General features: G+C 27.9%; 1 protein-coding gene across 1 annotated transcript; it reads left to right on the top strand.

The window, feature by feature from the left end:
- Positions 1-2,597: 2,597 nt before the first annotated feature.
- On the top strand, positions 2,598-23,291 carry LOC111684594 (homeobox protein araucan). Its single transcript, XM_046951955.1, has 5 exons — positions 2,598-3,357; positions 9,332-10,033; positions 17,253-17,356; positions 21,384-21,682; positions 21,820-23,291. Exons 1-5 carry the CDS (start codon positions 3,316-3,318, stop codon positions 22,755-22,757), a joined length of 2,085 nt encoding a protein of 694 aa, XP_046807911.1. The 5' UTR covers positions 2,598-3,315; the 3' UTR covers positions 22,758-23,291.
- Positions 23,292-26,730: the final 3,439 nt, after the last annotated feature.

Below are 26,730 nucleotides of genomic sequence, written 5' to 3'. Positions count from 1 at the left end.
GCTATTTGGATTTTAATTATGATTTTTAAGGTGATTTAGGAATTTTGTTAATATTGTAGGATCCTGTATACTATTACAAAAAAGCCAATTTTTATTGCATTTTAACAATCATTAAGTGTATGATAATGTTCGGCATTTTGGGGAGTTCCGACGGTTATTAGGATCGTATTAAATTTTGGGTTTTTATTTAACTTTCTGAAATTCAATTAACATAATGAAAGTTATATGTTTAGAGTTTAGTTTATTTAATAAAGAAAAAATACACAATTTAGATTTACACTGGAATTGTAGTTGATGTTTGAATTTTAAGGAACAATTTGAAGTTAGGTTAGACTTTTCAGTTAATTACTTTGTTAAACTCTTCTATTCATTAAATGCTTTTATTCATGAATTTTGTAAAGTTTCATTACAAGAAAAACTATTGATTTTTAAATTACAAAAGAATTCGATAATATACATACAGATTTGTGAAATAAGTTGAGGTTAGCTTTGTTGATTCGCTCGCAATTGGCAAATACTCTTTGAGATCTTTAGGTAAACTGATATTTAATAAAGGACCTAGATCAGAAAGTATCAAGTATCATATAAAAAGTTTAAAGTCTTTTGTTGGTCAGTAAGCGAGCGATCACACGATCTTCTTTTACATATGCCCATAGTAGTTTAATAAACATTCATTGATCGTGATCAGGTGAAGATATTGACAGTTTTATACATTTCACTTTGAACAGTAGAATCATTAAAATCTCACATTTAATAAATATCTTCACCAATGATTATCAAATTTATGCGTCAAAAGGTTGAAAATGATCTATGCGCTGCAGCCGATGTTGTAAAGATGTTGACAGTTACTTTAAAAAACAAAAACTGTATAGGATTTCCGATCATTATAAAGAGGAATATGTAGTCAAGTAGTCTGACAAACTTTGTTCTAAAATTAAACTCTTAGCGTTGAAAAAGTTCACCGTTCAAAGTCCTGTACGGACATTAAAATGTCTTGGTATTTTGTTCAAATTCTTCTTTATTATTTAATATCGCGAATGTTCAAAGTACTAGATAGAGCCAAAAGCATAAACAATCATTTTGGTTTTTTTTTCATCTAATTATCAAAGACGCCTAGATCAACATGAGACTGAAGGTATAATGTTCTAGATAATGTTGTCTATTCGAGAATGTTCGAAGTCCGAGACAGAACCAAAAGCCAAGAACAATATTGTACAGTACAAACCTCCATGATCACTTAGAGCGTTGTAGGCCAATCAGTTTCAGTTGTTCATGAATTTTATACTTCAAACTAAAATTTTTGGAATTTTAGCTCCCGAATAAGCTATTTATTACCTAAACATTCGTTTCAAATTCAGAATTTCGGATTACGTAATCTTCAAACAAAGAAGGACTAACGAACGGTCTGAGTTTCCATTCAAACTATCTATTTTCACACTTTTAAAAGCTTGTCTATGACATTAAATCATGGAAATATAACTAAAATCTTGTTGCGCCAATTTTGGTTAACGGAATCATGCAAAGATACATACGAAAGGGGACGAATGTTACTGGACCTAAAGTATTTCGACCGATTTGTGTGTTCGTGTATGAAAATTAGGTTCTGGACTTTCACTCAAGCCAGCGCCTCTGTGGCAAATAAATCAGTTCCATAACCATCTAAGCCATACTTTTGATTTGACAAATAAAATATGGATCATATCTAATTGAAATCAATAATTATTCTTAACATTTTAGTTTATATTTACTTTGTAACTTCTTATTTGAAAAAATTTTCTTCAACTATTACACTAGTTCTTTGAAAAATTTGCCACAAAAAGTACCAGTACCAACAAATGACCAAAAAGTACCCTTATTTTTACCCATTTAAGTACATTTTTCTAATAAAACACAAAACACAAAGTGCTCTTTTTTACCTTACAAATTAAAGCTCTTGGTCTCTCTTTATTTATACTCACCCTCAGACACTTGGCTCTCACTCTATTTGCTCACTGTATAAATAAAACGTATCTATGTTGCATAAAATGTGCTATTCCATGGTATTAGTAAAAGTATCTGTGTTTTTATTTGAATTGTTTTGTTGTTGTATCTGTTCCTGTGTAGTTTAGTATTGTTAAGTCGTCACAACAAATGTTCATTCACCATCATATCAACAACATCATCATCATTATTATTATTATTGTTATTGCTTGCTTTTCTTGCTTTCTTGCTGGCTAGCTAGCTGGATGTCTGTTTGACTGACTGGCTTGATATCTTTTGGCAACAACTGTAAGTAGTATCTGTGTGTACAAATGACTGACTGAGCGAGTTAGTGAGTGTGTGTGTGTGTGTGTGCGAGTGGTTTTTTGAGGAGCAAGAGTGCTGGTGGTGGTGGTAGTTGTACTAGTAGTAGTCTTTTTGTATTTTTGTTTCTGTTGTGTGTTTTTTTTTTACTTCTACTGTTCTCTGTTTTGTTTTTGTATTTCAATTTCTTGTTGTTGTAGACATGTTTTAAAGCTGTGTGTGATGTTGCTGCTTATGATGTTGTTGTTGCTGTGTTGTGTCGTGTTTGTCGTGTAATTCCCATTTGTTGTACACCACCACTTTGTACATGCTCAAGTAACCCATGTTAGTCTACTTTTGACTGTTACGCAGATTGTTCGTTCGTGTCGTCCGTTTGTTTTTTCCCTTCAGAAAGAAAAAAATAATAATAATAATTTCTTACACTAAAAAAAGCAGAAAGAAAAAAATCTATAAAAATTTCTACTAGTAGCAGTAAGAAGAAAAATAATAAAACGTAAAGAAAGAAGAAAACGTACGCTCGCTCGCTCCTACAAAATACGCTTTTTGTTAAAGAAATTTAAAAACAAACCGTCGTTAATATAAAAGTTGGATTTAAGTGTTAAATGAAGTTATTTGAAAATAAAATTTAATTAAATTAATTAATTTATGGTGGATTTACAATATAAAAAAAGAAAATAATAAATATTTCCTAACCAAAGATTGAAAACATAGAAAAATTCTATAAAAAAGATCGTAAGCAAATTGCCGCCGGTGTTTTTATTTATAACAAAATTATAAAGTGTTTGTCTTAAAAAAAGAAGAAAAAAAGTTCTTTTTTTAAAAAAAAGAAAATGTTTTTATAAAAAAAATTTTTTGATAAAAAAGGATTTTTATTTTCTTAATAAAATCCTGGCATTAAAAGAATTTAAATAAATTTGTTTTATTACCGGAAAAAAACAAAATATTTCTTTTTTACTTTTTGTTTAAAAATTTATTTAAAAAGAGTTTATTGTTGTAACAATTTGTTGGTTTTGTGTCTAACATCTATATTAAATGACAGTGCATAGTAATGAAAGTGGTGTGTGTTTAGTAATGGTGTGTATTTTTTTCTATAATATTATTTTTTATTAAAATTATTATAAGTTAGAAAAACTGGAAATATGAAAAATATTTAGAATTTTTAGGGAATTTTCATGAACATTTTGTTTAAGAAAAGAAAATGTTTGATTTTAAAATTATTGAAAGAAATTTGGATACTTTTTGATTACCTACTTATTTTTGGATATATAGAACTTTCGAAAACATCAATTGGATTTATAAACTGATTTTTTACTTTATCATAATATGAAAAGATGTTTGGCTGCCTCGATTCTGTGAACCATTGGCTATTTTTCATTTTGAAAACTTTAAAAGGTTTCTAATAGTTATTCTAAGTTATTGTCTGTTAACAGTTTTATTCTTTGCCGCTACTGGTCCTCATGTTTGATTCTCTCGAACATCTGGACCTTACGTTCAAAATATATTCCTAGAAATTTTTGAAAATATAAAAACAATTTATATAAAAAAAGGAGTGAACAATGGGAAAGGAATTTACAAAAATAAACTCTTTTTTTTGTATAAAAATTACAAAGTGATTTTATTCTCCCGACAATTGGATTTTGATTCATTGTTTTTAAATTTCAAATTCCTCTCGTTTTTATAACATTTAAGAAAGAAAGTTATCTGTTGAAAATTTTCAATAAGTTATTTTCTTTTTGATTTGACATTTGGTTTTTGTGATCTGTGTCTTTATAAAAGTTCTCTTTCTTTGATTTTTATGAGATTTTTGGAAACTGTAAGAAAGTGATTTGTTGAAAAAATGTCAAAGTTTTATAAAATGTTTCATTTTTTGGCTTGACAATTTGATTTAGAGCGCGTCTCTTATAAAAGCTACACTTCATATTTTACTATACGGTTTTTGAGATAAAAAAAGCTTTTGTTGGATGTAATCGTAAAGGGTCTTATTCATAAAACTTTTTATAAAACAAATTTTCATACAAAATTTATTCTATAAACCTTTGATAAAGGAAGACTATTGTTTATTAAAACAATGTTCATTCGAACCAAGATGTGTAGACAATTTTGCTTAAGAATTGAAAATAAGTTCCAGATTTTAGTTGAACAATTGGATTTTATAAAATTTTAAAAACAAAAGTGAAAAAAAAATTATTGAAAATTGTGAAAATATGAATGTTGTTTCAAAATCTCAACTTTTGATTTTATAAAATTTTTCTTTCTAATTGTAAAATGATTTCTTAAAAAAAATTCATAAAGAATTGAAAAGAGTTTTATTAATTGAACAAAACTTTTGAATCGAACAGTTATCAACTTTAATGCCCAAAGTTTTAAACTTTTTATCAAAGGATTTTAAATTTGTAGTCTTCTCTTTAAGAGATCTAATTGAATTTTTATGATTAAGCTTTTGTTGGTGAATTTTTAGATCTTAACTTGATGCGTTAAAGCTTTTCTTTTCTGGTTGGGGTTTAGAATCCGTTTATTTTAATAGATTTCTTTTTGTTTAATTGTTTTAAGTTTTAGTTGATTATACCTAAAACTATGGTTCTCTGAACATTAAATTTGACAATAATATCTTTAACACAAAGTGATGTCACTTTTTGGCACTTCCAAAAAGTAAAAAATCAGCTTTTCTGAGACTTTTTTTAAACAATTGTGGGAAGAGGTATATAAACTATATTTAAAAAAGTTGATGTAAAATGTTTATTTAATTTATTTAATTCTTGCTTAAAACTGTTCGTTACGAGTTGGTTGGAGAAACTTAAAAGCATAACATAAGACCACACTTATTAAGAGTTTATAAATCAATATTTCTAAAAACCTTTAATAAATGTTTATAAAAAATAACATAAATATTTTACTTTCATGTTATAAAACTTTAGCTCATACACATAAATGTTTAAATCAAACATAAAAATTATATTGTTTAAACAGCAACACAAAATGGCGTAACAAATAAAGAAAAAAAACTTTAATAAAATTATCGTAAATCATTTAAAATAAAACAAAACTATAAAACATGAGTTAAATAATCAAAATAATTTGTTTTGCCAAAAATTGGAAATGAAAAAAGCAGCAAATAAAAAACATTAAAGTAACGCCCCATTTCAGCCATTTCAATTGACTTGAGGTGAATTCGTAACATGAAACCTTAATATTTGTTATTATAGTGTTTTTATTCTCTCGATAAGTGTATAAATTAATATGTTTTTTGTTATTTTTTTTCCTAAACTAAAGAATTTCAAATAATTAAACTTGTTTTTAGATTTTTAAACATTTTTTTTAAATTATTTTGGCAGCAACAAAAAACACAAGTTTTTTGGGTTGTTTTAAAATATTGTAAATTGCTACTGTATACAATTGCTCCTATACATATGTATGTAGGTCTGCAAGTCTGCCATGGGTATCTATTGAACTGATTATATATAGTCTATATATTTATATAGACATATATGATGTTCTTGGTTATTGTTGTTGTTGATTGTTTTTTTCTTTCTACATTGTTATCTTAAAGCAATTCAACCAACAAGTTGTTTTGCGCTAAAATATACTAAATGATTGTCATGTTGTTAATAGTAGAACACTCACAACACTCTACCCTTCTACACAGTGTTTGTATGTTGTTCATTTATTGCAAATGCTTTCAGTTTAATTGATTTCAATCGAATTGTTTTGCCAAGCAAATAACATGTACAACGAAAAAAATTACAAAAAAAAAATTCTACAAAAAACAAGTTGTAAAATTGAAATTCATTATTTTTGTACATTTTAGTAGTAGCATATTTCACTAATACAATAACAACAAAAACAACAACATTTTTAGTGTTTTATTTTAATTGTATCGAAATTAAAATTGTTGCCAAATTGTTCTTGTTGTTAACAAAACCTATTAATAACAAGCCTCTGATTCCCCCCTTTTTGCAAACACACAAAATTTTCTTAAATCTTCTTTAATTTACTAAGAAATAAAATTTTAATTATAAACAAATTTTTAAGAAGTTTTTTTTTTGTGGATTTTTATTATTAAATTGAAATGAAATGTTTAGCTATAAACATCTATAAACATTATGTTAAAATCAAAGTTTAATCAAAATATTTAATAATTTTATTAGAAATGTTATTTTTGTAATTGAAAAATATTTCAAAAAAATAAAACTTAATTTTTTTTTAACCATAATTTTGCTGTTAATGAAATTAAAACTAATTTTTCTTATTTTAGTTATAAATTTAAAAGAACAGTGATTTTTTTTTGAAAAATGGTCCTTCATTCTTAAAGTTATTCAAACAGCAGTTTAAACGTTTAATGTAGCATACTTCAGGGCTTAGATCTAAATCATTTTGTTAAGAAATTATTGTGTAAAATCTTGTTCTATTGTAAAGATTAAGAACATTTCTTTACTGTTCTTCTTTAGAAAAACTATTCCTTTGGTCTATAATTATTCCAATAACAGTTCATTCAAGGCATAATTTAAGGCTTAAATTTTGAACACTAACAAGTTATTATGGTCATTCATTTATTTAACATAATTTTCCTAACTTTTAAAAAACATTTTTAAAACTAAACAAAAGCTCAAATTAATCCTATTCGTTAGCTTTAAATCTTTATCTTTTAAATCTCTTTAAATTATTTTTCTAGCATACTTTTAGGTAAAATAGTTTAAACGAACTATTTACCGCAAAATTATAAAAAAATTCTTATAATAACTTTTCAAATTACGTTTTAAATTTATTCATTTGATTTATTTGATTTTCTCTTGCATTAGTAACTTAGGAACTGTGATTTTTTTAAACAAAATATGTATTTGTTTTCTTTAAAACAAAATATTATTGCATATTTTCAAGGTTTTAAGAAATCCATATGATACGAACTATTTACCGTAAAATTATAAAATCTTTCTTAAGATTTTTATAAAAAGTTTTCTAATTCCGATTTTAAATCTTTCATTTAATTTGAATCTCCCTTTAATTGGTTACTTAGGAGCTGGGAACAAAATTATTGTTTTCTTTACAGCATAATATTGTTGCATATTTTTCGGGCTTTTAGGAATCAATATAATGCGAACTATTTACTGCAAAATTATATAGCCTTTTTTATTTTCATATTCAGACTTAAAAGCATTCATTCTCCTTTTTAATAGGTTACTGAGGAACTAGAACCTATTTAAACAAACTGTTTGTTTTGTTGCATATTTTCAGGCTTTAAAATGCAATTTAATAAAACTTTTGTTAACTTCAAAAGCTTATATTTAATACTAGTTTACTAACAAAGCTTTGGGCACATGAAGTTTAATATAAATTGCACGTTTATATGTCATTTAAATATGAATTTCTTCTGATTATTATTATTTTTAAACTTTATTAATCGAACTGCTTTTGTTGTTCGAAAAGCTTTATCTAAACTTGATTAAAATACTATTGAAATAACAGTTTCTTAGTTACATGCTTTAAAAAGCTTAAAGTGTATATAAACTTTAGTTAATTAAGCTTTAAAAACAAATTTTGATTGAAACAAGCCATGTTTATGCTACGAAGAGTTTTATGCTTTAAAAAGCTTAAACTGTGCTAAAACCTTTGTTGTTTAACATATTATAAAGCTTAAATTATGCTTTAGAAACTAATTTAAATATGAGTAAGTTTAGTTTAAACTAGGTTTAATTGAGCTAGTAAACTAAACTGATCAAGAAACGGGAAAAAAGGAAAACGTATATAAATTAGCTAAACTGTTAATTAAACTAAGATTAAACATTAATAATAGTTTTTATATGGTTATCTTAAGCTATTAAACTACTTGGGGGTTTGTAAACATTTTGCTTAAAAAAAACATTTTCTATCAATATTTTCAATGCCAAAACCAAACATCAGAATTCTTTAACACTTAAAATGTTTTGTTTTATTTTTTATATTTTTTTAATTTAATTTCAATTTCGATATGGACTGATTATTAAACACAGATTAAGGCGGCATTTTTTACTTTTAACCCATTTTTTTTGTTTTACTTACAACAGCACAACACAAAGTATGTATAGGACAAATAAACAAAAACAGCAGAAAAAAAACAGAACTGTTAAAATTATCTCTTAATCTAAAGAAAAGATTAAATATAAACAAAACGCCGGTTATTAAAACCAAACAAATCTAACCATTTACTATATACAATACTTGTAAACAATTTTCTATACAAAAAGAACATAAAAAAAACTCAAGAAAATTGATAAAATAAAACGAAAAATCATATTAAAAGTAACTAAAAGTGTTGACAATAAAATCGTAAAAAAACGGAATATTAAAAAAGAAACCTCCTAAATGTAGGGATAGCTGCTGACAATGTAAACAATAAATGTAACATTTTAAACCGTCAAATGGGTTATTAGAGTTGTATATACATAAATATAGTTTTAGCTGAAGTGGTTGTTAAAGCAATTGTTGTATAATTTAAAATCATTGATGTCAATCGTTTGGATTTAACAATTTCCAATATAGAAATAGTTGCCAGCCAGTCAGTCAGTCAGTCAGTCAGCTAGCAATTTTGTATGTCTTATTAATGGAGTGAGCCCTTTAGATCAGGTATTGGAAGAAAAAAGGGGGGTCTGTTTATATAGCTTGACATATGAACATGATTTGTCGGCTTTTATTAAAAAGTAAAAAGGAAAGAAAAAAAAAAAACATACACTCGTTGTAAATTGTATACTTTAGATGTTTAATCGTTGATATGTGTATTTGCTTTAGCCAGTAAATAGTAAGTAAGTAGTGATTTGTTTAATTTTCTTTAGACAATCTACAACCCTTTTTTTTAGCTGCTGAACAGCTATAGAATAGTAGTAAACTAGTTAATGATTTCTTATCATTAAAACTATTGACAAGCAGCAAAATAGTTATAGTAGAGATAAGCTGTTTTTTTCTAAACAAGCTACATACTTAAATTATAACACACGAGTTTGTGTTAATTAAAAATGTAGTTATTTGTTTTAAAATAATAATAATAAATAATTGTTGTTTTTTTAATATTTTTTTATAGAATGCCGTTTCAACTCGACCAAGTGCATCGCCCACCTCCACACAAACACCTTTGCATCAGAGCCTACAAACTCAACCTACAAATTTAAGCACCAACAGTCATAATACGCATACAACACAACAACTACAGCAGCAGCAGCAACAAACTTCACTTTCATTAAACGCCACTGCAGTTGCCGCCGCCGCCGCTGCAGCAGCTGCTGCTGCCGTTGTAGCCGCCGTGCCGTCTTCAACCGCCTCCCTAACCACGCCCTCTGTTGCCAACGCAATGGCTGTAACATCAACTGTACCGCCGGGCGCGCGTTCCGTTTCACCCGCCACACCCTATAGTTCATCATCGTCCGCCTTGACATCCAGCGGTCCCGGTTCAGCGGCCGGTGGTCCACCTCCCACATCAGTATTACCTGGCCCTTTGGCACCAGGCTCAACGGGTGCTCCACCACCGCCACCACCTCCTGGAGCACCAGGTGCTCCTTCATCGGGTAATCGTTGCTGTGATACGGGTCGTACAATATATACAGATCCTGTTAGTGGTCAAACATTATGCTCCTGCCAATACGATATGTTAAGTTATCAAAGACTAGCGGCCGCCGGTGGTCTAGTAGCGGGACCTGGTGGTGTGCCCTTGGGCGTTTATCCCGAGGGTATGTCAGCGTATTTGTCGAGCATGGGTGCTGAACAGCCGCAATTTTATGCAAATCCGGTAAGTGTCTTAAGAATTATGTAAAATTGTAACTTTTTAGAAATTTAAAAAGAAAAACTCTTAATTTTTTTAAGAGTTTAAAATTATGAAATTTTCTAGGAATTTAAAAAAAATTTATTGAGAATTTGTTTAAAATGTTCTATTGGCTCGTGCTGTTTATTTAAGTGGTTTTGAAGATTGTCTCTTGCTTAACATAACATATGGCTTTTTTTTTGAAAATGTCATTTGTAAGAACATTTTCTAGAAATCCTCTAAACATGTTGTTAAACACTGTTTTAAATGTCAATTGTTGTACAACAATATTTTTTTTTCTTAATTTTACATATTTTAAGCAAAAATGTGTTTGTGTTTTTTTTGTTTTTGTTAAACAAAAATAATGTCATTAATTTTATGTTTATTGAGTTTTTGTTATTGTTGTTTTTTTTATTTATTTTGTGATTTTATTATTTTCTGTGTTTTTTTTTCTTGAACATAACAAATTTTTTTTTTTATTAAAAGCTCGTTAAATTTTTGGGTTTTTGTGGCTTTTTTTCTTAAACGTTTTTAATCACCTTTTGTGGCTAAAAAAAAGAAGAAAAAACATTTAACATCATTTGGTACTGTGTTGATTTGTGTTGAAAAAGAAGACAATTTATTGATTTAAATTTAATTTTATTATTTTTTTTTTATACATTTTTGTGCATATAATTTGTTATGCAAATTATTTTTTATGTTTATTTCTTTAAAGTTTAAATAAGCAGCAAATTTTATTGTTCCAAAACAAACAAAAAAACAGCCCAAAAAGTGAGGTGTAGCAGTAAAAACTTTGGTGAAAAAAGACAAAAACTAGTTTACAGTTCAAGAGTTTTTGTTGAAAGTTTAACCTTTAGGCGTTTGTCAAAATAAATCAGCTTTAAGCTTTTACTGTTAAAAGTTTCACATTTTAAAACTTTAGCAATATAATTTGCTTGCTAGTTTTTAACTCTCAGCTTTAAGCACCAGAGAAATATCTTTCAAATATAAAACTTTAAGATTTAATTGTTTAAAGTTTCAGATTTTAACATTTCAGCTATCTAACTTGCTTGTTTATAACTCTCAGCTTTAAGCACGACTTGATTTTCAAGCTTATAAACATTAAAGCTGTTACTGTTAAAAAGTTTTAAAATTTGACACTTTAGCAATCTAATTAGCTTGCGTGTTTATAACTCACAGCTTTGGGCACAATTAGATTTCGAGCTTAGCATCATTAACACTCTATTAAGCTTTATATTAAAAGATAAATAGCTTTTTCAGATTTTGACACTTCAGCATTGTAATTAGCTTGCGGGTTTATAACTCTCAGCTTTAGCATAAAGATTTAAGCATGATTAGATTTTCAGGCTTATTAACATTAAAATGCTCTTCTAAAGAGCTTAAAGCTGTTACTATTAAAAAGTTTCAAATGTTGACACTGCAGCAATCTAATTTGCTTGCTTAAGCTTACAGCTTTCAGCTCAAATAGATTTAAAGCTTAGCATCATTAAGTCGTCTTTATGCTTTATATTTAAAGAGAAATCACTTTAAAATTTCATTAGCTCTTTTTAGGGTTAATTTTAATTAAAACATTTAGAGGCTCTATTGTTCTTTAATCATAAAATTATTAAAAATTTGTTTGTTTAATATTGATTTGAATTTTTTATTACATTAAATTTTAGACTCAACACCCCTATACAGTTTTTGTTTTTTTCAAATATCAAAATTATTTCCATACAAAATAAAATGTCATTTCCCGCGTGCCTTCATTTGTAATTAATTTTATTTTGAAAAGTAATTTTATGCTTTTGAGGGGAAATCGTTTTTAACCTGCTATAAATCAAAAAATAAAACAAAAATTGAAGAGGGGGGGGGGTTGAAGTTGACAATTTAAAATGTGACAATTTTTCATTGCCATTACAAACTACAGCAGCAAGCAGCAGTGATAGCAACTAGACATCATTATCAAATGTCATAGAGACTTAAAGAAGTCATTACTTTGACATCATATGTCACTTTGAGCATAAGGCATATAAACATTAAACGGAAAATGAGAACATTAAACTAAATTTAAAGAGACAACGCCGCCTTTTAAAATTATAAAAAAAAGAAGAGATTTTTCTTGAAAACTGTAAATCTTATTAGTTTAGCATATTAAAGCCTTATTAATAAATTTGTCAACACAACAAGCGGTGACAGCATGTGTGTGTATAGATTTCTATATTCTGACGGTTGTAGTACATTCCATTTTTTGTTGGTTCCTTGGTACTACTGCTGCTTTGAGGTGTTTTATAAACATTTGCCATATGGTTTTGTATTTTTTTTGGTAGAGATTTTCATTCATCTTTAAACTTGTTAAAGCAAATAAAAACATTTTCTAACACTTTTTCTGTTGTTTGGAATGCATAGAGCGAAATTAAAAAACACTTAGTTTGTGTTTAATGTGGCGCCCTAATTTGTTGAAATTTTTCGAAATTTTTTACATAATTCCTTCAACACCTTAAACACTTGATGTTTTTCCTAACACTTAAAGAGTATTTTTATTATTTTCTAAAAAAAAATTATATTTAAATTGATTTTTTTTCCTTATATAACAAATCAAAATATTATAACAAAGTAAACTTTAAAACCACTTGAATTTGTTAGTTTAAACTTTAAATAACAAAAAAAATGTATATTACCCTAAAAAGAAAACAAAATTCAATATGGTTTTTTAAAACTCTCCCTTAAAGTAGAAAAAGTATTCTTTAAAAAATAAACATTTGTCTGTTAAACACTCATATGAGAGTCGTTTTTATATCCTTAAGGGAGTAAAGCGAAAAAAGGTATAATTTTTTCATTTACAAAAGCCCCTCCCTGTTCTCGTTAAGAGCACAACAAAACAATGTAACTGTAACATTGTTAAAACTAACCACCATTGTTGTGTAAAGTGAGCAAAAAAAAAAAGGATCCAACAAATTGTGTTATTCTTCTTTTTTTTTGGCGTTAAAGTCTAATCGTTAAAAAACGGCAGCAGGCCTGGACATTTGAAAACGGCTATAGTCCCATATTTTTTAGTCATAGTTCAGCACATATATTTACTATAAATGTTCTGCACCTTTTGTTAAACAATTTTTTTCAAAATTGAAATTTATTCTTTTTTTGCTTTTGCTTTATTATTTTAAAATTTAGTTTTAACTTTTCCAACCCTGCTTTTAGCTGTTTTTTTTTGGTTATTGTAAGACTAAGAAAAGTGTTATTTTAACATACACAAACAGTGATTTGTCAAAGTTTGTTATGGCCAAATATTACTACAAAACAACGGAAAAGGAAAAAAAAAGCATTAAAGCACAAAATTGCGGTTAAATAAATATTATTTTGAGGCAAAAAAAAGCATTAAGGAAATAGTTATAAAAAACTATTACTAAAAACCTAATGTCTTTAATAAGAAACAAAGAAATTTTCTTTAGAAGCTTAAAGCTTTTAAATTTTAAAAGCTTAACATATCTTAAATCAGTGGCAAAATTATCATTTAAGAAAAAAGTATAAGAAACAACGTTATTTTCTTGAAAAATAGCTTAAAGCTTTTTAAAGTTTTCAAACTTTATGGTCTGATTACTAACATAAAACAGCTGCAACATGATCGCTACCAGGGCCTTGGTGTATCATTTGCTTATTGGCGTGCGTATTACCTTTAACGTTAAATTATCGTCTAATGATTCAGAAACTCAGTAATCAGGTTGAAATTTCTTAAAATTGTTTAATCATTGTTTTCTAGAGATGCTATTTCGCTTCCAAATTGTTGAAATCTACTTTTGACACTATCCACCTCATCACAGGGTCCAATTCTATTATGAAATATCAAGAATACAGATACAGATCTTATGTAGAACTTAGAACTTTTAGAACTAGTTACGTAACTGGATCTATGTAAAAAAACACAATCAAGCAATAATGCTTTTGTTATTGCGAGCACTAGTATTAGTTACAGGTCTGATACCTAAAGGAAATTATAGAAGTTTTACTACTACATATTTCTGATCAAGCTTTTATTGTTACTATAGCTTGGAGAAAGCTTTTGATATTACAACTGTAACTAGTTACTGACTGGTTCTTTGGATAAAAACAATCAAGCAGATAATGCTTTTTGGATTATTGCGGCTTGGCAAAAGCTTTCTCTAGTGTTGCTAGAATTAGTTCTATAACTAGTTCTTTAAATGTAACGGTTTTATTACTCGGCACTGTTTTATTCTAGAACTTGCTTCCACAAAGAAGAGTTTTCTTTTTATAGATTTTCGCAAGGCAACAGATCCGCCTTAATGGGTTTTTATTATGCTCATTAAGTTATTCAAATAAATCAATTATTCCTCTATTCATCTAAAACATATTCGTGAACATTATCTCAAAAACTATTTAACTGAAAAAAATATACTTTGGAAATTATCCAACATTACCTAAAACACATTTGACCTCTAACAATTTCTCCTGGCACACAGTTACAACTTGACATTTTTCTCTGGCTTTTCTTCTTCTTTATTGACGACTAAACAAGATTAAAATCTTGAAAATTACAAAAATTGTTGTTAATTTTACAATAAAATAGTTTTTTTTTCTTTCCAAAATATTAAGCAAAAATTGCGACATTTGTTAAGGAAAATTGAGAGAAAACCAAATTACATTATACAAGACGCCAGAGAAAATTATTATGACCTAGACGGAGACATTTCAGGGACCTTTTTCTCTCTAGACTATAAGAAAGCAACAAGACAAATCATCATCATCAGACAATTTATGGTGGTTTTGTAATGTGTACAAACATACAGACACCAAAAAAATTTTTTTTGAAAAATATTTATAACTATCAGTTTTCAAAAATCTTGGCTACAAACACACACACATACACATTGTGTACACTCTCATTATGTATCTTTAAAGTTGCTGCAATGTCTTGTTGTTGCTGTTTAAATAGTTGCACGGTGTGTGCAAAACCAGAGTGTAAAGTGTTCACAGCTTGATATCCAGACATTTTAACTGTGTTAAGGGAATATGTTTAAATATTGATTATGTATTAAGTAAATACTGCAACAACAACAACTACTGGATTTTTAAATACAACAACAATGAATAAAGAAAATATGTTAAATGTTTTTAAATTACTTGTTAAAAATATTGTCCTACTATTGTTATAATATTACATTGATTTTTTTTTCGAAAAATTTTGAAATATTGAATGAATTTTTAATGTAAATAGAATTTTGTCTGGTTTTTTGTAATTGATTTTCAAGGGTTTTTAATAGTTGTTTTTAGAAATTATATTGTTAATATAATTTTTAAATGTCTGTTAAGATAGTCAAGAGTCTGGGTCAAACAGGTACTTTTTGTTTAATGTTCAAAGACTACTTTGTTTCTTATTGAAAGTTGAATATTTTGTGACTTTTACTTTAAGATTAATAAGTATACAGAAAGACTTTTAAAAGACCTGACAACTAACTTACTTTATAAGCAATCTGATTAATACAATTAAGCTTAAAGCTTTTGATGGTTTTATTAGAACAAGTTCAATCGTTCATTTGTTATTATTACAACTTTGCAAAAGCTTTCAATAGCATTACTGGAACTATTTCGTTGGTAATATTTGAAGGACTCTTAGTGCAATTTTAAAAGCTTTCTTACTTTGTAATCAAGCTTTTGTTGTAACTGGAACTAGTTTCATGACTGGTTCTTTTGTTAGAGGCAATACTTTGAATTCAAGGTTTTGTGATTAAAAGCTAGTTTAAAAGCTTTCTGAGGTCTATTCACGCAAATTCTCTACAGATGCTTTAACACAGCTTTAGAAAAGCTTTCTTAGCTTTATTTGCCGTTGTAAAGCTTAATTGTTATCTTAATAGAGCAAACTTTTTAATAAACCTAATATAACAACAGAAATTTAGTAACATCTTTGAAAATCATGTTAAAAATCTGCTAAAAACTTTTTTCCCCTAGTTTTTGCTTAAACAGATTTTTAAGAATTTTGTAAATTTGTAGTTGCGTGTACGCAAAATAACTGCATACCTATAGATACATAACTTAACTTACATGTATCTTCTTCTGTAGATAATAAAGTAAATATAAAAAGATATATGTATGTATATATTGTGTAATTAAATTATATGTATTTCTTAAGCTGTCTTTAACATATGACTACTGTTTTGTCGTAAATTTTTGTGCTTTTGTTTTTTTTTTTTGGTGCAGGGTGTTTGTTTGTCTTTTTTTCTGTGTGTCTTCTTCTTTGTAATAAGCAACATTTAGCAAATGATGCACGTACATTTTTCAGCGCTGAATTTATGTTTAAAAAGGTGTGATAAATTTTTACTTTTACGATTTTATGTAGATATAAAAAAACGTATTTACACACTTTAACCACAAACAATAGACTACTGTGTATGTCTGCATATATGTATGTACATATAAGGTCGTTGTTAAAATTTAAAACTTAAATTAAGAAAAATTATTAAGACCTTAAATTAAATGTTTCTATATGTATTCTGTATAATTCTCATTCAGTTTAAAGCAAAGTTTAATATATTTTTAAAAATAACACATTTTTTTCTTATCAACTTCCCATTTGTTTTACTACTTTGTTCATAAAAACGTGAGGTCTTCCTTCATTAATATTTAATAAAGTTTATTTTAAAATATATATATATATATATATGTTATTGTTGTTTTTGCTTTTTTTATTCTTAAATCTATTAAATTAGTAAAATTTAATCTTTAAAGTTTTTTTTTGTTCTAAAGAAATAATTATTTTATATAATAGTCAACGAAATGCAAAAGATTATCAGTTTAATAAAAAAAAAAAATCAAGAAACTACGCATTTTTTAAAAGTGGAGATTGAGATTGATGCCTATTATTACGTTTTAAGATTAAAATGTATATTTTGTTTTAATAAATTAAATTAAATGATTTCAAATAAAAACAATGTTTTAAAACACTTGTTGTTTTATTGTTATAGATCATATGTTGTTCTAGGTATTGTTTTTTTTTTGTTGTTGTTGCTGTTCAGTAAATAAATTAATTATTTGTTAAACATGATTATTAAATAATTTAAGTTCAAGGTCTTAACATGTTTCTTCTTTTGTTTTTGGTACAAATAAATTTGTAATACATATATACTTTGTATTTTTTTTAATAATTTTTTGTTTAAAGTATGATTTTTTTTTGTAATTTTTATTAATTGATTTCAATTTTTGTTTTTTTTTATTTTAGGGTGGTTTGGATTTAAAAGAAAATCTTGTTGCTGGTGGTGCTCCTTGGCCTTATCCCTCTGTATATCATCCCTATGATGCTGCCTTTGGTTATCCCTTTAATAGGTAAGTTTTAAGAGAAAGTAAAGTTTACTAAAATCAACCATGCCACCCCCCCCCCCTTTTCACCGCTCATTTATGCTCAATTTTTGGTCATAATTTTCAATCAAACTTTAATTTTATTTTTGACATTAAAAGTCCTTTTTGGTGTCCGTTTTTAACAGACATAGTGTTTTGACCAAAGAAAATTTTTGTGTAAATTTTCATAAAATCATGAAAAACAACCTTCACATCGTACGTAGATGAGAGGGTAATCTCCTCTCCCACTTAAAACCGTAAGTTTTTTTGAACAAAATATAAAAATGATGAGAAAGGAAAAATGAAAATAAGTGAAGGGGAAAAATAGACCCCTCCCCCTAAAACAATTGAGCTGGATCCGCGCCTGCCTTACGTGAACATACAGAAGGACGGAAGGCTAGATAGACAGACAGACGGACCGATAGGCAGACAGACGGATATGACTTTATATAGAAACTGATTCCAAGGACCAATATTTTGTGCTTTACTAACATGATTACTAACCTAAAATACTCTCTCAAAAAGTAAATTAAGGAGTATTATCTAAAAGAAAATTGTACCTTAGGCTGAAAAGATCATTCAAACGTAAAGACTTTACTACAACTAAAAAACCTCTTTAAAACTCAAGTAACTAAATCAAAAGTGATAACTATTCTATGAACTTTAAACCATAAATTTGTTTAGTACATCACCCATTTAACGCCTTCTCAAGTGAATAATGTTCCCAAACCTAAAACAAATATTTAAACATTTTCTTTGCTACAACATCACAACGCACTTTCATTCAATTGTCTCTAATATTTACAAATATTTTTATTACCATAGAACCCCGATAATTTATAATTGTACAAATATTTCCCTACAACATACATAGTTTAAGAGTTCTTTCAAATGGTTTTTTCAAACCAAAAAAAAGGTTTTATTACTTTGAGGCGCCTCTAGTACAACACACATACAAAAAGACAAGAAAAAATAATAATAAAAAAAGAAAATAATACAATTCAATTGTACTTGTAAAATGTACATTAATATTTTTTTATGGCCTTCAATGCAATGTGCATAATTTTCAAAAAAAAAAAAAAACTACCAACAATCAAGTGAGTGGGAGTAAAATTGAAATTGAAAAATAAATGTATGCCAAGCAAAATAATTTAATTCAATATTCTAAACATATTAGATATGAGGGCTACTTACATAGAATATTAATATTAAAAAAAAACTACAAAATTTAATTATTAGCCCAACGTATTGAAATAATAAGAAACAATTTGAAATCAAATGAGACAGGTACTTTTTTTGAATGAAAATAAAGGGAAAGGTCTTTTAAGGCAAAAAGAAATTAAAATGTCACTTTATCAAAAAAGTACTTTTATTTGCCCCTTTACTAGCTTAATTACATATAGTCTTTATATTTATTATAAATACATTTAATTTTTGGATTTAAATTAAATAGTACCAGATTTGGTACTTTCTTAACAAATAACTTTAAATAGGCTTTCCTATGTAATCTAAACATCAATTTTTGTCATACTTGTGTCCCGCATTAAAATCTTTACAATTTTAAATAAAATTTGAAATTTGTAAATTATTTGTCGCTTAACGCTTCAATTGTATTTTCGCTTATATTAATATTTTTAATTTTTTTTTAAGATCCCTAATTTTATTCCAAATATCTTTAGGTTTTAAATTCAAACTAAAAAGTACCTGATTTGGTACTTTTTTTAACAAATAACTTTAAAAATGTTTTTCTTTGTTATCAGAAATTTAAATTTTGTCATACTTGTGTCCCATATTAAAACCTAAACAATTCCAAATAAAAATTTTGAATTTGTAAATTATTTAACGCTTAACGTTTTCATTGTGTTTTGTTAATTTTGCTAAATTTTTTAATAACTCATTAAATTTTTAATTATTTAAAAAAACTTTATAAAATGTTTGGCTTATCTTGTGAAATGTGACTAAGCTTTTTTTCATAACAATTTAAGAATGAAACCATTAGGATTAAAGTTTAATTTTTTGCTGCACAATGGGTTGTGTTATAAGCAAAAAAAAAATATTTTTGTTGTAACTTGCCAATTGTTAAAATAGCTAAACTTAAATAATATAATTATAAAATATTAAAAAAAAGTTGTATGATTTGCACAGTGGGTTGTTTAATAAAACAAAAATTTTGTAAAATATTTGTTTTTGCAGTTTTTATTAAAAAACACAATTAACAATTCAAAATCACTGTAAAGTACAAAACAAGCTTCTATTTATTGTTTAAGAAAACTAACAAACAAACACAGCAGCAGTTTTTGCGTTAATTTTTTTCTTTAACAAATAAATTTCGTAATAAAAATTCATTCATAAATTGCAATATCCAATAAACGAAAAAAAAATTATTAACAAAATTTCAACTTTTTTTTGCATTTTTTACATCCCATTCAAATGACCGTTACTTCCTCTCTTAGTTGCATTTTAAATAACAGTAATAATTTGTTTGTACACAATATTTTTTTTTATAATTTAATAAAAAATAAATACAAAAACAAAACTTATTAATTTCCAGCTTAAGAAGGCAATTAAACAATTTAAAACATCCCGTCACGTAGAGACAGACAATGTAAGAGAAAAAAAAAAAACAAATGTATTACCGCATGATACTGAGACTCACACATAACGACAGACGGACGGATGGACGGACAGATAGATAGACAGACTGTCAGTCAGTTAGCCCAAACGTTTGTCACAATGTCTCAACAACTAAACTCTAGCAGAGTATTTTTATAAGTATAAAACCTAAAACAAGTTGAGTCATGTTGGTTGAAAATAAAATTTATATTTAACAAGTAGAAGCTTCATCTATAAAATAATGAATGAATAAAAACAACAGAAACAAAAAAAAAATAATACATTTAGTTGGATACAAAATTGCAGGTGTTAATTAAAATTCTAATTAATAACGAAACATACTTTTTTAATAAACACATTTTGTTGTTGTTGTTGCTAATAAAAGAAACCAACATTTCAACCTGAAGTCTTTTTGTCTATAGTACGAATATATTTTTATTGGTATAAAGTCCTTATTATCAGGACCTTTTAAGCCATTATTTGCACTTGCTGCTGTAGTTGTTGTAGCTTTTAGCTTTCATTTTAACTTAATTGTTGGCTGTTGCATGCCACTTTTTGTTTTTAATTTTTTTCTTTCTACAGCAATTGTGGATATGTTGTGGATTGTTTAAATATTGATATGAAAATTGTTGGTTCGTTGTCATGGTATCATCGTCGACGTCGTCGTCGTCATCGTCCATAGCATTGCCTAAAAGCCACAAAATTGCTCTATAAAAATGACCACCAAACATAAAAGCATGTGTAAATTGAGCAACAACAGCTACAACAATAACATTGTTGTAAAAACAATAACATAAATTAAGGCTTTATTAAAATTTTAACCAAAAACAAAAAAAAAAAGAAAATTATTTTTTTGCAACAGACATACAAGTTGCAAGTAACAATTATTAATGGCAGACAATTAAAATTGTAGCAAATTTTATGGCAACAGCAAAGCACAGCACAACAACAAAAAAAGTGTAAAATGATCAACAAGACTATTAAAACAACACACGTGCTAATTATGGCAGCAACAATTATAAACAAGAAAACACATTAACTTTAATTTAAACAAAAAGTTTAAAACTAACAAATTTAAAAAAAAAGTTCGAAAATATTTACAACTTCAAGAAAAACTCTTTAAAATTCTCTCCCGTTCAACTTGAGAAATAGACAGGATCACTCTCGCTTCTATTTTGTTTAAGAAGCTCTCTCTCTTTCTTTTTGTAATATAGACAGGAGTAATCTCGTGTCTATTGCTTTTTAACCTTTAAAATATCTCTCTGTCTCTCTTTTCAAAAAGCTTTCTTTTTGTAATATAGACAAGATCACTCCTGTTTCTATTGCTTCTAAACCTTAAGACACTCTCTCTTCTAAACCAAAAATCTAATTTCTCTTTTCCATTTTTTTCATCTCTTTCCAGTTATGGCATGGATTTAAATGGTGCCCGCCGTAAAAATGCCACAAGAGAAACGACCTCAACGCTGAAAGCTTGGTTAAATGAGCATAAAAAGAATCCCTATCCCACAAAAGGAGAGAAAATCATGTTGGCGATTATAACAAAAATGACTTTGACTCAAGTGTCGACGTGGTTCGCCAATGCGCGCAGAAGACTGAAGAAAGAAAATAAAATGACTTGGGAGCCCCGTAATCGGGTAGATGATGATGATTGTAATTTAGATGATGATGATCATAAAAGTACAGATGATAATGATGTATTAGGTAAGTGTTCGAAAAAAAACAAAAATTACAAAAATTGATTAATAAATTAATTATTTAATTACGTTTTGTTAATTATGTTTAATCATTGACAATTAATAATATTTTTCTTTTTGTTTTTTTTTCTGTTTAATTTTTAGATGCCAAAGACTCTGGTTTGGGTTCTAATGAAGACAAAGATCATCGCATGCCTGGTGAGGGTAACAGTGAATGGTCTGGCTCTCGTCCCGGTTCACCCAATGGTTCTCCCGATCTTTACGATCGTCCCGGCATGATGCCCGGTGGCGGTCATCCCCTGTTTCATCCCGCCGCCTTGCATCACTTTAGACCACCAGCAGGTTCACCACCCGATATTGCCGCCTACCACCATCACCAACAGCAGCTGTTGCAGCAACATCATCAGGCCCAACAGAATCAATTGCATGCGGCCGGGGCTGCCAGCACCACAGCTAGTCTAGCGGCGAAACCACGCATTTGGTCTTTGGCGGATATGGCCTCTAAGGATGCCAACAAGGAGGGTAATAAAGACAGTCCTCCCGGTAGTGATTTGCCTCCCACACATCCTGCTTTCTATGGTCATCCGGGTCAACATCCTAGTCCGGGTAAAATTTTATCACCCTTGGCCGCCAGAATACCAAATTATTCGCCCTATGTAAGGCCTGATTTGTATAGAGGCTTTTATGGACCAGCTGCGGCGGCTGCGGCTCATTTGGGTGCCCCCTCACAGGAATTTCTAGAACACCAAAGAACTTTTGGCGCTAGTTTAGCGGCTCACAATGGCCTGGGTATGAATCCTTTGCTATGGAAAGCAGCCGTTACCGGAGCCGCTGCCGGAGCACCACATTTCAACCCGCTTAGTTTAACCACTGGTCAGCAGCATCATCAAGCCCAACATGTCCCGCCTTCAGGAGCCTCACCCTCCGGTTCTAGCACCACCTCATCCATGGGCTGTGATGTAGTACAAACATCACCCTCCGCCCAGCCAAGTTTGCATCATAGTCTAGGACCCATTTCTCACAATTCCAATTCGTCTTCATCCTCATCGAACTCCGGCAAATTATCGCCCGGCAAGCCATGACAATCGCGCCTAGATTCGCCTCCACTCACACAACAATCCCAACAACCCGTACACAATCAAGAACAAAACAATAAACCAAATAATGTTAACAACACTTCGCCGCTCTCAGCGTTTCGCTCTCTGATAGCTTTCAGAGAGCAACATTTGCAGCATCAACAAACACCTAAGCTTTCTCTCAGACCTTAAATTTTGCTAAAATTTAAAGAAATTAAAAAGGAAAAATGATAGAAAAACAAATTAAAAAAAATTAATTTAAACAACAATTTTGGACAATAATTAAAAATGTGATGTGAAAGAAATTTTAGGAAAAAAAACAACATTAAAATTAAAAAAAAAAAATTACAAAAACACAGGTGTTTGTTAAAAAAATAAAAAAACGTTAAAAATGCTGCTAAACAGCCCGCAAAGTAATGTATAAAATAAGGTATAAAACTTATGCAATCAGAGCTTATAGAATAATTTAAATTTGCCGTCAAAATAATACAAGTATTAAACTACAACAACAACAAAAACAAGCCACTATATTAAAAAATTTTATAAAAAAAACTGTAAAAGAAATTGTAAATAATATTTATAGGATTATGACAAAAGAAAATCGACAAAAAAGGGCTTAAAATACCATAATTTTTATTAAAAGTGGATGATGGTACATATCAAGAAATTGTAAGGCAAATAATCGGAAATATATATATAAAGAAAAACAAAAACAAATATATATTTTTTAAATAATTTATAGGTTGTTTTTTATTGTTTTAAGTTTTATTTTTCTTTTTAATTTCATTTAGAAGTTTTATTATTTTTTTTTATTATAAATTTTGTTCCTGTAAAATAATTTTGAATTAACAAAAAACAAAAGAAAAAAATCAACAATAATTTATTTTTAAAATAAAGCACAAATAAAGAGAATTTACTTTTCTTTTATTCTAATATTTAAACTATATAATATTATTACTATTATTTTTTCTTTGAGTGTAGACCCTTAAAATATAAATATGAAAAATAAATCTTTAAGTTGGCTGTAAAATGTGTAAATATTTTTAGAAATCCCTTATAATAAAGGAAGCAAAACAACTAATTTTATAAAATTTAGTATTAAATATTAATTAAAAAAAAATAATTATAAAAACAAATAATATTAAAAATAAAACAAAACAACAACACTAACAAAATTATTATTGTAAGCTTATTATGTTAAATTTAAAATAAAAAAATAACTAAACATTTAAAAAACAAATAAATAAATTTGCTAAAATTTTAAAAAATAAAAAAACACATTTTGTATAAATATTTCCAAAAAGAAAAGAAAAAACATCATTAAACGTCAAAAAGGTAAAAAACAAAAAAACAATTGGCAAAAGTTAAAACACAAAACGCAATAAGAAAATAAAAGTGTAATTTTCAATGTAAGTACTTATGTATGTATTAATGTAAAATTTTATTATTTTTTTTGTAAGTAGTAATATCATCTTCTGGAAATAAAAAATAAAATTAAAAAAAAAAAAATAAACAAGAAAGAAATTCTTAAAAAAATAAACAAAAACAACAAGCATTATTCATTTAAATAAAAAAGAAAACAAAAGAAATAACAAACAAATAGTATTTATAACAAATTACCAAGACATTTAACAAAAGAAAACACTTACTCAAACACTACATATAACACGGCATTCATACTTGTCATAATAACACCTCATAAACTATACAACAACTACCCCCTCCCCTTTTCCTTTTGCGCCACCCACCCCTTAGCCCACCTTACACTTCTCTTTCCTAACACACAAAAAAAGTATCTAATTGTCTAGCAGTCACACTGTGAAAAAACAACAACATGCAGTGCAACTGTTTGTTAATATTATCATCAAATAATCGTAAATATAATTAAAATATATAATTATAATTATTATATATACAAATAATTATAAAATATTTAATAATACAATTACAAATAAAACAAAAATATGTTAATAATGGTATGAAAACAAAATTATATATAACTAAACACTGAGAAAAAATAATAATAATTGAAAAAACAAAATGAAACACAAACTTAGTTGCAATATAAAAGAAAATAAAAGAAAAAAATAATTAATCCTTAAATAAAGAAAACAACAAATTATTAAAAAAAATCAGGTGGTAGTTTTAATTTTTTTGTGGGGAAAGATTATGGGTGAAGTTTAGAAGAAATTCATCTTGAGAATACTGTCCCAGCAAAATTCTTCAAATCTGTCTTGTCTATAGTCTAGTCTATAGTCTAGTCTATAGTCTAGTCTATAGTCTAGTCTATAGTCTAGTCTATAGTCTAGTCTATAGTCTAGTCTATAGTCTAGTCTATAGTCTAGTCTATAGTCTAGTCTATAGTCTAGTCTATAGTCTAGTCTATAGTCTAATCTATAGTCTAGTCTATAGTCTAGTCTATAGTCTAGTCTATAGTCTAGTCTATAGTCTAGTCTATAGTCTATTCTATAGTCTAGTCTATAGTCTAGTCTATAGTCTAGTCTATAGTCTAGTCTATAGTATAATTCAGGATTGAGTCAATAGTATTGTTTTCCGTCTGTTGTCTAGTCTATAGTCTAGTATATAGTCGAATCTATAGTCTGATCTGTAGACTAGTCTTTTTTTCTAGTCTATAGTGTAGTCTACAGTGTAGTAATGTAATAGTCTAGTCTATAGTTTTGTATATAGTCTAGTTTATAGTATAGTTTATAATCTAGTCTATAGTCTAGTATATAGTCTAGTCTATAGTCTAATCTATAGTCTAGTCTATATTCTAGTCTAGTCTATAGTCTAGTCTATTGTCTAGTCTACATTCTAATCTATTTCCTTGATTTTAGTCTAATCTATCTAGTCTATAGTTTAGTCCAGGGTCTAGTCAATTGTATTGTCTACAGTCTGTTGTCTAGTCTATTGTCTAGTAAATAGTCTAGTATAAAGACTAATCTATAGTCTAATCTACAGACTAGTCTTTAGTCTAGTCTATAGTGTAGTCTACAGTGTAGTCAATAGTCTAGATTAATTATATTTTTTTAACTCCGAAGATCCGCGCCTGATTTGTAGTCTACTAAGTACTACTACTACTTTGGACTTCTATGTGATCTATACATCAAAACTTCTGCGATTATTTTTGAATAGATCTACAAGTGTTTGTATATTATTTTTATTTCTATTGATAATGTGAACGTTTTTGCATAGCTCGCATACAAGTGGACCTCCGAAAAACACATAAGGTCGCGTTCAGAAAATAACAATAATGCTCATCACTGGCCCAGAAATGCGGGTACAGCAATGAAATTCAACATAAACAAGTTTGGTATGAGCTAAAATCTCTATACTAACAATGGTCATGATCTGTTCATAAATGAAACTAACCCCCTCTAAAAAAATGATTTAAATACTTATTACTGGTTCAGAAATTCGAGTACAGCGATGAAATTCAACGTAAAGAAGTTTTTTATACAAAGTTTTTGGAGGATCGGTCAATATTTGACCTTACCCCTCGTTTATTGTCCCCATTAGAAAATCACTTTACGTTCTACCAAATTTTATTAGAATCGGCCAACAATTTGCCCTACTCCACTTCAGAAAATTTATTGACGTGTCATTACTGTATTAATATATATGAGGGTTTGTCCATAATTGACCACTAAATACCTTTGAGCATGGGTCCAACCCTTTTATAAAATAAAAGTATATGGCATTTTTATTGTCGACATGGTCGAATATAACACTCATACTTGTAAGCTCTTCTACACGTATGTACGTAGAATAGGACAAAGTAAGTGGGACAGTCGGATATTCTCCTCTTAATTCACTGAAATGTGTGGTCGTATTGTAAAGTTATTTAGGAAATATCTATTATTCATCAAGCAGCAATATCATTAATAGCAACAAAGCTCTTTATTGTTAACTAAACGCTAATAGTATTGAATTGCCTAACATTAAGCCCTTAATAAACCTACATCAGATCTGATTAGTT

Source organism: Lucilia cuprina, chromosome 5 (genome assembly GCF_022045245.1).
Source record: "Lucilia cuprina isolate Lc7/37 chromosome 5, ASM2204524v1, whole genome shotgun sequence".
Taxonomy (NCBI): domain Eukaryota; kingdom Metazoa; phylum Arthropoda; class Insecta; order Diptera; family Calliphoridae; genus Lucilia; species Lucilia cuprina.
Note: the sequence above shows the minus strand (reverse complement) of the source record. Positions and strands in the feature narration are given on the sequence as shown.